At 43.3% G+C, this 14,064-nt stretch overlaps 1 protein-coding gene across 2 annotated transcripts in view; it reads right to left on the bottom strand.

Annotated features, from left to right (window-relative positions):
* Window positions 1–9,814, bottom strand: part of akap11 (A kinase (PRKA) anchor protein 11) — a 37,465-nt gene extending 27,651 nt beyond the window's left edge. For both annotated transcript variants that reach the window (XM_034693899.1, XM_034693901.1), the window contains exons 1-5: window positions 9,713–9,814; window positions 3,828–3,912; window positions 717–827; window positions 573–626; window positions 265–396 (exon numbers count right to left, since the gene is read on the bottom strand). In XM_034693899.1, coding sequence (XP_034549790.1) covers window positions 265–396; window positions 573–626; window positions 717–827; window positions 3,828–3,884 — 354 coding nt within the window. In that variant the 5' untranslated portion in view covers window positions 3,885–3,912; window positions 9,713–9,814. The remainder of the gene's footprint in view (window positions 1–264; window positions 397–572; window positions 627–716; window positions 828–3,827; window positions 3,913–9,712) is intronic.
* Window positions 9,815–14,064: the final 4,250 nt, after the last annotated feature.

Raw genomic sequence — 14,064 nt, 5'->3', positions numbered from 1 at the left:
TTTCTTCTGCAGCTTTCAAACTTTTCAGGATACTCTTTGGTAACGTCTTTGCACACTACTCATGAAAACTAACATTTGGAAGAAAGAAAAATACAAAAATCTTTCCATTAACTTCTGGATTTGTTCATCTTCCTTTAAAGAGAACAACAAAACTCTTCATCCTAGTTCCCCTCTCTCCCTCCCCTCCTCTCCTTTCCCTTCCCTCTCTCTTCTGCTCCACTCAACATGTCACATTCCTTCAACGTGAAGCAGTCCAACACCTACCTGCGGCCCGGCGTCCTTGTACTCTGCCAGCCTGCGGGAGTCTCTGAGCAGCAGGACCTCGTCGTTCTTCAGGCCGTGAACGTGGAGAGACCTGAGGAGCTCGCACAGTCCTGCTGGAAGTGACGACAGAGCCTGAGAGAGAGAGGATGGAGAGAGAGAGGAGGGACACTGTTATGCAGGATGAATTGAGGAACCACCTCCAACTTGAAAAACATGACACTAGGTACATCACCTGAGTTAAAGTCTGAATGCAGGATGTTTTTAAAGTGTCATGCCATGATTCATGTTAGTAATCATAACACACTCACCTGCTGGGTGACATCCTCCCCTTCACACTGACCCGGCAGGCAGACGAAGTGAATCTGAAAGAGGAGACGGTGAGTGTTAACGGGTCTGACGTTTGAGGAGGGCTGAGCTCTGCATGTGTGTGTGTGTGTGTGTGTGTCACAAACCTCTGTCAGTCTTGTGGTGTCTCTGGTCTGCAGCTCCAGGCCAACGCTGCATAGCTCCTTTCTGTTCCTGAAGAGGCTCTTCACACACTGCGCCCCAGTGTCACGCACAGTCTGCAGACACAGAGGTTTAAAAGCTAAGTATATGTTTAGAACAGGAAACCAGTGTGCATGTATTTGTCCCCGTACTGGAGCATGCATGACAGATTAATGGGAAACAGAACTCTTCTTGTGCATCTACTTTCCTGTTTGTTCTGATGTTGGGTTTGTGTGACACTCACAAGATCCTTCTGAACAACACGTCAGTAAACACATCTTTATTTCAGGAGAACAGCGACGACGAGCGGTCACAGAAGCTGGAACATACATCCCATGTCTTGCTCAAATCAAGTGCTGAAAGTGGCGTGTGTGCACCCTCGACCACATGACTCATTTAAACATGAACAAGTCCTGGAGATAGATCAACCTGCTGCTGACAGGTAACAATCAGCTGAAACAGTCTTCCAATGTCTCAGACTAGTTTGGTGATGAGGAAAGAAAGTCTGATAACAGAAGGAGGAGGTGGAGGGAGAACTAACGGTGATAAAAGATCATTTTGGATTCATGTAAGACGAGTTAAAAACTCAGTCACATGCAGGACAGCAGAAAGATACAGGAGCTGTGGGTCAGTGCTCATATGCATGCTATTCTTTTTATTCATTGAGAGTCACATCATCATCCCGATACTGAAGAAAATCAATGCACAGATATTCCCCATTACTTGCAAATGTTAACAGATCAGGAGAGTGGGGCTTGATGTCATGAGTTGATCTTGAGTTTCCTCCCTCTCTGTGTTCTGTATTAGTGACCCTTTGTCTCCCTTGTGTTATTAGTGATCCAAGTCTTGTGTTGTATTCTTTGTTTGTTTTCTTGTGTTTCCAGTTTAGTGTTACTTCCTGCCCTTGAGTTTTTCCCTCCTTGTTGATTAACCTGATTTGCTTCACCTGTGTCCTGTGTTCACACCTGTGTTAATTACTCTGTGTATTCAGTTTCTCAGGCTGTTTTTGAAACTGCCTGCTACATACTACCTACGAATGTAGTATGCAGTACGTACCGCAGACTACATTCATAAGTAGTCTGAAGCCTGTCTGTTCTGTTGGATCTGGTCTGCAGGATGCTGGGTCAGGCATCGCTGGATTTTAAAGTCTCTGAAAGTGGAAGTAAACAACAACCAAGCTGATTGATAAACTGCTTCTTTAGCATCACTTCTGATTTAAAAAGTTAAAGGTGACATATCATGCAAAATTGACTACAAACCCCTGGAGAATGAAAAGAATCCATTCTGCCCCTGTTCTGATTTCTCCACCTTTCTGTAAATGTGTGCTGAAACCAGCCGTTTCAGACTTCAGTGTTTTTGTTACGTAACAACAATATCCGGTCTGTCACGGAGTCAGAGCTCGGAGCTTGTTCAGCCCATAGACTGTATAAAATACAACTCAACCCCTCCTCCGTTTTTCATTCCCTGCACACATGTGTGCTAACAAGGAGCTTAGGAGGGAGGCATGCTAGTTGTAGGCTGTCTTAATAAACACAAAGGTCGCTTTGACTCCCCACGTCTGCAGATTTGAAGATCTAGTGGATGACTTTTATTTATCATGGATAAGTGCTAGCGCTGGTTAGCATAGCTACATAGCTACATGTCCTAGCTGTAGCTGTGTACCAAGACACACGTCGACATACTGACAAATAAAACAACAAGAAACACTAAATCTGTGACCAATCCTTCAGAAAGGTCCCGCTGCCTTTCTGGCAGAGGTCGGTTTGACTCCCCACGTCTGCAGATCTGAAGATCTAGTGGATGATTTTTATTTATCATGGATAAGTGCTAGCGCTAGTTAGCATAGCCACATAGCTACATGTTCGTAGCTGTGTACCAAGACACACGTCGACATACTGATAAATAAAACAACAAGCTGCAGGCGCCTCTCCATCAGGATCAGATTCAGAGGGTTGAAGTAACGCGGGTCTGTGAGCAGCCGTGTATATTCAGCCAACATGTAAACATTAGATCAACGTGCTGGACAGCCGAGGCACATCCACTTCCTGAGGGGGCGTGGTCAGAGGGAAAACAGACTGTTCTGATGAGGAATGAAGAAGAGGGTTTTTCAGGCATGCCAAAATCTGATTTCAAAGAGTTTTTTTGAGCATAAACTTTAAAGACATATTTGGGGACCTCTTAGACCAATATATATTGATGAAAAAAACGTGATATGTCACCTTTAAGAAGTGGTTAATATGTGATTTAATAGTTTTCACAGCACCTAAAAACTGAGTTCCCTCCATCATATATGGAAAAAGAAAGAAGCAGAACGTTAGTGCTGTGCATTATGGGAAACAGTATGCAAGGGAGACTGGTCCGATGCATACTGATACATGTTCCTGAGACATGTTCCTGAGACATGTTCCTGAGTCAGTACGACATCCAGGGAGTTCTGGCATACTGCAGATTTTGCTCTTTTTCACAGACTACATACTGAATTTTGGCCAGATCAGTACGTACTGCTAGTGTAGTAGGCGGTTTGAAAACAGCCCCTGTCTCCCCTGTCCTGTGTTGGATCATTCTGTCATGATGGGAAACATGGAGGGAGGGCCAAGGTGCAGAAAAAATAAAGATTTTCACTATAAAAGAACAAAAAGGTAGAAACAAAACTTACTAAGAATGTCAAAGAACTAAATCCAAAAGAAAACACAGGAAACACTAGGAAGACTTTGAGTAATTAACAAAGGTGTGGACACAGGTGAAACTAATCAGGTTCATCAACAAGGAAAGAAAAACACAAAGACAGGAAGTAAAACTAAACAGGAAACACAGGGAGCGAGAACTACAAAATAAAAGAGGAAACACAAAGGATGAAAACACGAGACTTGGATCACTAAACACGAGGAACACCAAAACTAAAGATCAACTCATGACGTTTAAAATGTCCTTCAAATAGGTCAGAATAATGTAATTTATGAGGGCATAAATTGCATTAAACATCAAGTTTATAAGGGTTATACAAGGTCTTTAGGATGATTGTTGAATGCACTGACATCATTTACATACAGAGGAAACGTAAGTCTCTGCAGACATACCTCTTTCCGAACCCTGGTCCTTAGGGGGACTCCTCTAATACGTGCACAGGCATCCATTGCAACAGGAGGCTGACCGGCCGCTCACCTGCAAGAGAGAGAGATTACAGAGTCATGAGGCATCAACATTAGACCCACAGCTTTTATTAGAGACTCTCTCTGGCTTCACAAACACAATGACAGAAAACAAAGTGTGATCTCTTTGTTTGCTTTCACCTCCTGGACCGCAGCATCAATCACACCACAGAGTCAGCTCACATCACAGCTGCACACCTTCACGCCATTAAAGGAGGCGTCAGAGGTTTACATGCAACAAAGACATAAGTCTCTGCACCTGTGTTATTCGGTAATTCCCTCCACCAATGGGATCAAACCTGGGAACTTCACAACAGCAGGCGGTGAAGTCAGCGTTTGGTTTGTGCTCTACGTGTTCAGGATTGTAGCGCCGACCTTTTCCACCAAAGTCTCCTTCAAACCCGTGTGAAACTAACATGAGTCAGGCTCTCGTAAGGAGGCCTAGACTTGTCCTGGTGGTGAGGATAAGCTACGGTAGGCCGTGCTTCTTTGATATTCTTTAAACAGTGAGGCCTGCATCAAAGATCAAACAGCCAGGCAGGAGAGCAGGGGTGTGTGCGGCGCGCTGAGCGGGGGGAAACACACTCGGTAAGCAGCATGAGAGAGCGGCTCAAGGAGGCAAAATATTTACAGTGTACAAGTTTCCCAAGAAATCCAAGCCTCCCCCTTTGAGGTACGGTCCAAAGCGGCTCGTCGAGTCTAGACCCAGGCAGGCAGGCGGTCCTATTGATCAGCCCATCCTGCATCCTGAGAACCAGAGGGGTAGACTACATGCCACCGGCTTCCCCCTGCAGAACCAGGACCTCCTAGCTTCTCATGCTTTGGTGGGCTACAAAAACAACAGAGCCAGCTACTGCTGCTGCTGACCGCAAGTATGCAGAGCATCCCGATGTGCTCACAGGCAAACAGGCACAATGAGGGCTCCAAAGGAGAGCCCAACAATATCAGAATAGGTGGTAAGCCAGATTTCAGCTTTGGGATGTTTCATGTTTGGTTCACAGATTTCCCTCTCAGTGTTCTGCGGGGCGTAGGAACGGTCTTCAATCAATCAATAAGGGGATGATAAGACCTCCTAATAATTCTCCTTCAGGTAAAAAACTTGTATCACTAAAGAGTCTCAAACTGTGAAATAATTCACATAAGTTTCTGACAGCTCAACTCGCAGCCTCCAGGATGCACCCAAGACCATCAGATAACAACTGGTTCTTACAAGTCTCATTCACTCATTTACTCTTTTTCACTTTCCATTTGTTCGAGAGAGGAGGGGATAGTAGTGACAGCTCAGCTAGCAGCCCCTGCTACTTTGAAGGAACTGATTTAGTCCATTTTTAGTATTGCATAATTTCTCCTTGGGGTCGTGGGGGGCTAAAAACTTAGAAAACTTGTCACACTTAAGAGTCTAAAATAAGTGACAGCTCAGCTCACAGCCTCCAGCACGCCATTTTCAGTATTGCATCTCTTTAGGAAGGATAAGACCTCTGACATTAATTCTCTTTCTGGTAAAAACTTAAAGAAGATGACACACTTAAGAGTCTAAACTTAGAAAAAAGCTGATCTGAAGTTAGTGACAGTTCAGCTCGCAGCCTCCAGGACACACGGTAGACCATCAGATAACCAATGACCCTTACAAGCCTCATTTACTCTTTCCGTTTGATGTGGAGAGGAGGAGACCTCTGAGGGTAAATATCTCTGAGATGATGGAAGAAATTCTAACCTAAAACAAGCTCAGCTAATAATCGTGGGAGCTCAGCTAGCAGCCCATGCTACTTCTGGTGAACTCCATTTTTAGTATTGCATCTCTTTAGGAAGGATAAGACCTCTGACATTAATTCTCTTTCTGGTAAAAACTTAAAGAACTTGTCACACTTAAGAGTCTGAACTTAGAAGAAAGCTGAGCAAAAGTTAGTGACAGCTCAGCTCGCAGCCTGCAGGACACACAGAAGATCTTTCCATTTGTTTGGGAGAGGAGGAGACCTCTGAGGGTAAATATCTCTGTGATGATGGAAGAAATTCAAAGCCCATAAACAAGCTGAGTTAATAATGATGGCAGCTCAGCTTGCAGCCTCCAGGACGCCATTTTCAGTAATGCATATCTTTAGGAAGGATAAGACCTCTGATATTAATTCTCTTTCTGGTAAAAAAAAAAAACCCTAAAAGAACTTGTCACACTAAAGAGCCTAAACTTAGAAAAAAACAGAGCCAAAGTTTGTGACAGCTCAGCTCGCAGCCTCCAGGACACACAGAAGATCTTTCCATTTGTTTGGGAGAGGAGGAGACCTCTGAGGGTAAAGATCTCTGTGATGATGGAAGAAATTAAAACTTAGAAGCAAGCTAAGCTAACAATAGTGGCAGCTCAGCTCGCAGCCCCCAAAAGAAACAATGGATTTTTGACTTGCAGCTACTTTCTGCCAGATTTTTGGCAGTTTTAAGAACCTTGTCCTTTAGTTTCATGGAGGATGAGACCTCTCCTTGTAACACAACAAAAATCAGCATCCAAAAAAGGCTTAGCTACTGTCAGAGGCAGCTCAGCATGCAGCCCACCTGACAAGTCTTCAAGCTATTATCACATTTCTAAAACTTCCCACCTTCCTTCAGTGACACAGTAAAAGAGAATTAACCCACTTTGCCTGTATCATCACCTCGAGCAGATCCTGTGGTCACTTAATGCCTCACGGACTCTGTATTACTCATGTTATGAAAACATCGCAATTAAGAGCAGCTAAGTTCAGGCTTCAACAAAACCTCAAACACTGATTCACAAAGCTGGCTGTCACCGACGGGAGCCAAAGGATGCAGTCAGAAGATCCTGAGGTGAGTTTGTGATCATGTCAGGAAAAACGCTGTGTCAGAGCTGAAACTGTGGAGTCTCAGATTCTTTCTTGGTCTGGAGCTGATGTGGGAACATTTCTGAGCTGGAGTATGGGTGGCCGGAAGGATAGATAAACAGAGACTGAGAGGGAGAGGGAGGGAGAGACGGGAGAACATGGGAACACTCACAGGGAGACCAAACGCTGGAGTCTAATGAGGGACAGGTGACTCTCTGCTCAGGTGATCTATGAACAGAACCATGACGGATCTCTTTAGGGGGCAAGTTAGTCCAGCTTATCATGGTTAGTCCGGTGATAACTGAAGCATCTTTTTAAAGGTGGGCTGCCACACGGTGATTTCAGCTTCTTAAAATGCATATTTCCCTGCAGACAGACTGAGAGGAGTCACTCTTCCCTGCATGCCATGACACTGAGACACTTAAAAAGCATGGATATGACATTCCTCTGGAAAAAGCCTTCACAACATCAAAGCATTTTTCCATTCGGTCTCATCTGACAGACACTACAGGCAGGATTTGTGGGATGCTTTTTGTAAACACAACATTCAATTTTCGCTCCTCCTCAAAGCTCAAACAGCTTTGTCTCATCTTTACTTCAGGACGTCTGAACGCATGTTTGTATTGCCGATAATCACAGGTTGTGAGTCTGCAAGGAGTTGCATGACTTTGCAGTGTGCAAGTCAGCATACTTCGGCTACTCTGAGACGCCTCACATCAATACACTGGTCTATTGATCAAAGATGGCTGCTGGCTATCACTGTTCTGAAGGAAAATCAAAGTTTGCAGTCATGTGGAGATGTTCTGTAACTGTATGTAAACTCTCCAAGGGCAGCTGCTGCAGCTCTCAGTGTCAAAAGGACAAGTATGCAACCGGGTACAAAGGGTTCCTTTTCAATGATGTGACACACTGCTGTTACTGTTAAGTTCCTGCAGAGTCCCATCCTCTAAATCTGTTATTGGCTCAGGGGGTCAGAGGTCAATAATCGTCTCAAACTAGGGATGTAGATTTTCAGAAATTTCTGTGATCGATTTTTGGAAATGTTAAGAATCAGTTATCGATTGATCAATAAAAAACATTGAGTTTTCTTATATCAAATACAATGCCAAATACTGTGTTTTCCCCCTGAATTATGCACTGCTCAAAAAAATAAAGGGAACACTTAAAAATTAGAATGTGACTCCAAATCAATCACACTTCTGGGATATCAATCCGTCCAGTTAGGAAGCAACACACATTGTGAATCAATTACACCTGCTGTTCTTCAAATGGAACAGACAACAGGTAGAAATGAGAGGCAATTAGCAAGACAACCCCTATAAAAGGAATGGTTCTGCAGGTGGAGGCCACAGACCATTTCCCTGTCCTCATCCTTTCTGCAGGATTTTTGGTCACTTTTGCATTTTACCAGAGCCCTCACCACTAGAGGTAGCATGCGGCGGTGTCTGCAACCCACAGAAGTTGCTCAGGTAGTGCAGCTCAACCAGGATGGCACATCAATGCGCGCTGTGGCAAGAAGGTTTGCTGTGTCTCCCAGCACAGTGTGAAGAGCATGGAGGAGATACCAGGAGACAGGCCAGTACACCAGGAGACATGGAGGGGGCTGTAGGAGGACAACAACCCAGCAGCGGGACCGCTACCTGTCAATCAAGTCAGCCACGCCCTTATTTGGGCAAAACTCGCACTCTTAGTATCTTCGAAATTGCTGTGTTATTGGGGCGGCAGTAGCTCAGTCCATAGGGACTTGGTTTGGGAACCGAAGGGTCGCTGGTTCGAGTCCCAGTATGGACGAAGCTTGGCAAGTGGACTGGTGGCTGGAGAGGTGCTGGTTCACCTGCCTGGGCACTGCCAAGGTGCCCTTGAGCAAGGCACTGAACCCCCAACTGCTCGGGGTGCGCTGGTTGACGGCAGTATCCTCACTCTGACATCTCTCCCTAAGCATGTTCACTGCATGTGTGTGCATTTGTATGTATTTACCAAAAAACTGTATGTGTAGCATGTCCAAAAAATAGCATGAGTGAAAAAATTGAATTTCCCCCCTGGGGATCAATAAAGTACCTTTCTTCTTTGTTATGAAAAAATGTGTGTGCCAATCCAGAAATGAGCTCTTCAGACCTAAACTGTTTTTGAACCAGGCTGTAAACATGATTATTTCTGCTGTAAAGATCGGCTTTTTGAATGGGTGTGTATGTGGTTCCGGTGCTGCCAGAGCCAGCCTCTAGTGGACACTCATGGAACTGCAGTTTTTAGCACTTCTTCTTCTTAAATTCTGTCAAACCAGAGGTTGCTGCTTGGGATGGAGGAAGAGTCTCTGCAAATACAAACAACATCTCACACTTCAAGTGGATGCAGCATCTCTAAAAACAGGCCTGTGATGCGTTCAGGGTCAGATAAAGTCTCTATATAAATGTCATTTAATGCATGACACATGATTTTATCAGCAAACTGCAGGAGATAATAAACATGATGCAGCACATCACTGAGACCTGAGTCAGTATTTAAACAGGAAGCATCATTATAAAGGATGAAAGCTTCATATCAGCAGTTATTACTCCTCCAGGTAATCTATGAGATGTGAGGTGTGTGGGTCTGGTACCCGCAGCAGACCAGGCCACAGACTGGATGCTGATGTGGATCCACTGTCAGACTCTCTGCTGTCATTAACACAGGAGCTGCTAGCTTTAGCATGCTCGCTAATCTCAGACATCTCTCCTAGAAGACTCAAAGTAATCCACCTGAAAACTGTACCCCCTCAGTCCTCAGTCCTCAGACCGACCCCCCTGCAGGATGCTGTCAGTCCCCGTCCACCAGCAGCGGGACCAGGCCTCGGTCTGCTCGATCCGGGATGAACCTTATTGTCGTTAGCTCGCAGCTAGCCACCGAGCTAACGACAACAGGCAGGTAGATTCACACAAACAACAACAAATCAACAAACTGTCACTTCCTGTTTACTGTAAACACATTTAGATTCCTTATAGAGTCATTTACCTCCAGCTCAGGGTCGGACTCCAGCAGCGGGGACGGGAGTCTGTGTTTGAGGAGCAGTTCGTGGACGAGCTGTTAAGTTTGAACGACTCTCTCTGATGAGTGGCTCGTGAAGCCAAACCGGAAGTGTTAGAAACTGCAGTTCCTCGAGGGTCCTCTTGAGGCTGGATCCGGAAGTACAGGAAACCACATACACACTAATTCAAAAAAGCAGATCTTTACAGCAGAAATAAACATGTTTACAGCCTGGTTCAAAACACAGTGTAGGTCTGAATGGCTCATTTCTGTCTCGTCACACACTGTATGGAGGTGAATTTTTTTCAGAACACCGCAGTTTTGAAGATATTAAATGTACGAGTTTTGCCCAAATAAGGGCGTGGCTGACTTGATTGACAGGCGGGAACACCGTAGCTGTTAGCGAGGAGGCTAAATGCCTGCCTCTTTACCTCACACTAGCATGACAGAAGTTAGGTTGAGTTCAACAAGCGGCAACCTCTGGTCTTACATATGTAAAATAATATAACTGCAGTTCCTTGAGCGTCCACTAGAGGCTGGCTGCAGAAACACCGGAAACCACATACACACCCATTCAAAGAGACGATCTTTACAGCAGAAATAAACATGTTTACAATCAGTTTCAAAACACAGTTTAGGTCTGAATGGCTCATTTCTCTCTCGTCACACTCTGTATGGAGGTGAATTTTTTTCATAACACCGCAGTTTTGAAAATATTAAATTTACTTATTTTGCCCAAATAAGGGCGTGGCTGACTTGATTGACAGGCGGGAACACTGTAGCTGTTAGCAAGGAGGCTAAAGCCCCGCCTCTTTACCTCACACTAGCTCCACAGAAGTTAGGATGAGTTCAGCATTTCCAATATGGCACCCGCCGACGGTTCACCCTTCAGAAACAGATGGGGGACGCCACAGAGACTACGCCCATTATTTATACAGTCTATGCTCGTGACTAAGTAGGTGTTAGGAAACGTTTAACTGCCACTAAAATATTTTGATAGTGTTTTAAATAGCATTGCTGTGGGGGGAAAAAAACGGCATTACACTCAATACATCAATCAATCAATCAATCAATCAATCAGACTTTATTTATAAAGTGCTTTTCATACAACGACAATGTAACACAAAGTGCTGTACATAACTTCAAAATAGATTAAATTAAGAAAAAGATCCCACCCCCAGCCCCAACCCCAAACCCACCCTACAATCCTAAGGTTAACAACACAATATGCAACAATAGTAATAAAAACAATAAAAATAAAATAAATACATAAAATAAAAAAGAAGTGGCTGAACGAACTGAGGAAACGCTCTCATGATATCTTAATGAGGAAACACTGGAGGTAATTTAAGATGTTAAAACTCAAAACAAGAAATTAAAATCACTGAAATAAAATACATTTCTAAGATAATAAAATACTAAAATATTAAACCATTAAAATAAGTTAAGATGCTAGACTTAAAGTACCCTCGTATCTTACAGAGCTCATAGTGCCCTATTACCCCTCTAGAACTCTACGCTCCCAACATGCAGGCTTGCTAGTTGTACCTAAAATCTCTAAAAGTAGTATGGGAGGTAGAACCTTCAGTTATCAGGCCCCCCTCCTTTGGAATCATCTACCAGTCAGGGTCCGGGAGGCAGACACCCTCTCCACTTTTAAGAGTAGACTTCAAACTTTCCTTTTTGATAAAGCTTATAGTTAGAGCTGGATCAGGCTTGGACCAGCTTTTGTCATGCTGCTATAGGCCTAGACTGCCGGGGGAACTGGCACACTGACACACTGGGATCCTAGCTCACCTTCTTCCCCCCAACCCCTTCATCACTTACTTTAACTCTGCCTGTCCCATTAAAGTTACTAACCATAGACCTTTCTGGAGTCCCTGAGCTCCCTTGTCTCGTAGATTCCTCTGAGCTGCCGTAGACGTCCTCCTGCTGCGGACGATCTGGACTCCAGCTGATACGGACGTGCTGGACTCCAGCGGCAACAGCTTCTACGACTCGTCTCATCACTATCACCTCTCTCTCTTACTCCCCTCTATCTGTCTTTCCAGACCCAACTCAGTCGAGGCATGATGGCTGTCTAACATGAGTCTGGTCCTGCTGGAGGTTTCTGCCTGTTAAAAGGAAGTTTTTCCTCACCACTGTAACTAGCTAAATACTGCGATGTGCAATGCTCATGGTGGATTAAGGTGGGGTCAGACTGAGTCTTACCCTGTCTTGGTGTTGGGTCTCTGTTCATAATTTGACATAGAGTGGTCTAGACCTCCTATGTTTGTAAAAGCGTCTTGAGATAACGTTTGTTGTGATTTGGCGCTATACAAATAAAGATTGATTGATTGATTGATTGATTAAAGTAAATAAATAAGTACATAAATAAATAAAGTAGAATAAAAGTGACTAAATTTGAAATAGATAATAAATAAATAAATAGAACTATGAAGAATAACAATAAAACTTAGTTAAAATCAAGACTAAAAAGGTAGGTCTTGAGTTTGCCTTTACATTATGATTAACCTTGTATATATATTTTAAAAGGCCATGTACAATTGAATTGCATATCCACCCCTCCCTTGCCCTGAAAGCCAACTTCCCATGTAAAGATAGGCACACCCAACTGACTTGTGGCCGATTTGACCGACTCCCAAAAATGATTCGAACTCCCCATTTCCTGTTCTTCCCATGAAAACAAGGCAGACTGAGACATCATCAATCGACTGCAGAAGAAAGGAGATATGTCGCACTGTAAATGCCAAACACAGAGCAGTCAAACTTCAAACACTCTGAGATTTATGTTGATGTTTTAGTGAGTCTTATTGTTTGCAAACACTAAAACAACAGATGCAGATACAGCAGGGATAAAAAACAGAGAGGTTAAAACGTGCTTCATTGTGTGAATCATGCAGAACTGGATGTGTCACACACACAACTCAAATGCAACAGTGCACGTGACTCTGTGGGTGCAACAGTAGGCCGAGCTACATTTTTAAAGGGCACATGAGCCACATTTATAACATGTTAAAAAATAAATAGCAGTTTCTATTTCTAGAATTAACAACTTAACAGATGTAGTATAGGATATGACAAAACTTGATATATAAAATGCATACAAGGAAATACAAGCTCATTGACTTTGAAATACTGAAATATGATGCATATACATAAAACATAACCCCCATCAATCTTTATGAATTTAAACAATTGGGTTTTTTCACTCTTGATGGTTAAAAACTACAACATGTGTTGGTATTATTGTAAAAATTGAACTTTTGCAGGCCACATAGCAGAAACTGACTGCAGTCTCCAGCATATTGTTGATGTTTTCTGGTCAGGATACAGGTAAGAATACACCCTAGATGGAAAAACTATAACTTATTGTGTGTTTTTCAAGATTTAAAGATCATTTAAGTTTAATGATTCGACTCTGTGAGACCGGTTTAAAACAAAATACTTCTCATTATTTAAGCCTGGTGAGAAACATGCAATATAACTCCTACTATTTTACTCTGAGACATTGGAAGTAAATGTTGCATTTTCATTTCCTTATCTTCACAGATGTTTTCCGTTCTCTTATTTTCATGTAGTCTTTTGTGTGTTGTCTGTCTTCAGAATCAGAATCAGTGTAATGTCACTTCCACGCACGCGTATTAGCATACATGGAGGTGAAATACTGTGCCCCACACATCTGTCCTCGAATAGAATAAATCAAAAATACATCAAACAAGAAAATAAAACATGCAGCTACTTGGAGCTAAAAAAAAAAGTGCAGGTGTTGAGTTAAAAAGTGGATTTAAAGACCACTTTTGCTTCATTTAAACTTATAACCTCTTTGTCTCGGTGCTGACAGAATATGAACCAATCCACAGAAGCAGTAATCTGTCCATATGAAACCTGGACAGGATCTGTTGTTTGCTGTGGTTACAGGGGGAAAGAGGAAGTGACTCCTTTAGACGGTTACTGAAACTGAAGTTGAAGGGAAGAGATGTTAGAAGTTGTCATGAGTTGGTTTTGTTCTGTATTTTCTTTGTTGAATCCGGTCTTTGATTTCTGGTTTTATTTTATATAGTAGTCCTTGTGTCTTCTCAGTGTTGTGTTTTATTTCTTACCTTGTGTTCTTGTGTTTAGGATCCTCTCTGTGTGGTTTCCTGTGGTCTTGTTGTTGAGTTGGTCTTCAGTGTTTTATTTTGTAGCATATTCCTCCCGTGTGTTTGAAGTCTAGTTTTACTTCCTGTGTTTCCCCTCCTTTGTGATTGTCTACACCTGTGCCTTGTTGGTCTGACCTGTGCCTTGTTGGTCTGACCTGTGCCTTGTTGGTCTGACCTGTGCCTTGTTGGTCTCACCTG

This window comes from Notolabrus celidotus, chromosome 10 (assembly GCF_009762535.1).
Source record: "Notolabrus celidotus isolate fNotCel1 chromosome 10, fNotCel1.pri, whole genome shotgun sequence".
Taxonomy (NCBI): Eukaryota; Metazoa; Chordata; class Actinopteri; order Labriformes; family Labridae; genus Notolabrus; species Notolabrus celidotus.
Note: the sequence above shows the minus strand (reverse complement) of the source record. Positions and strands in the feature narration are given on the sequence as shown.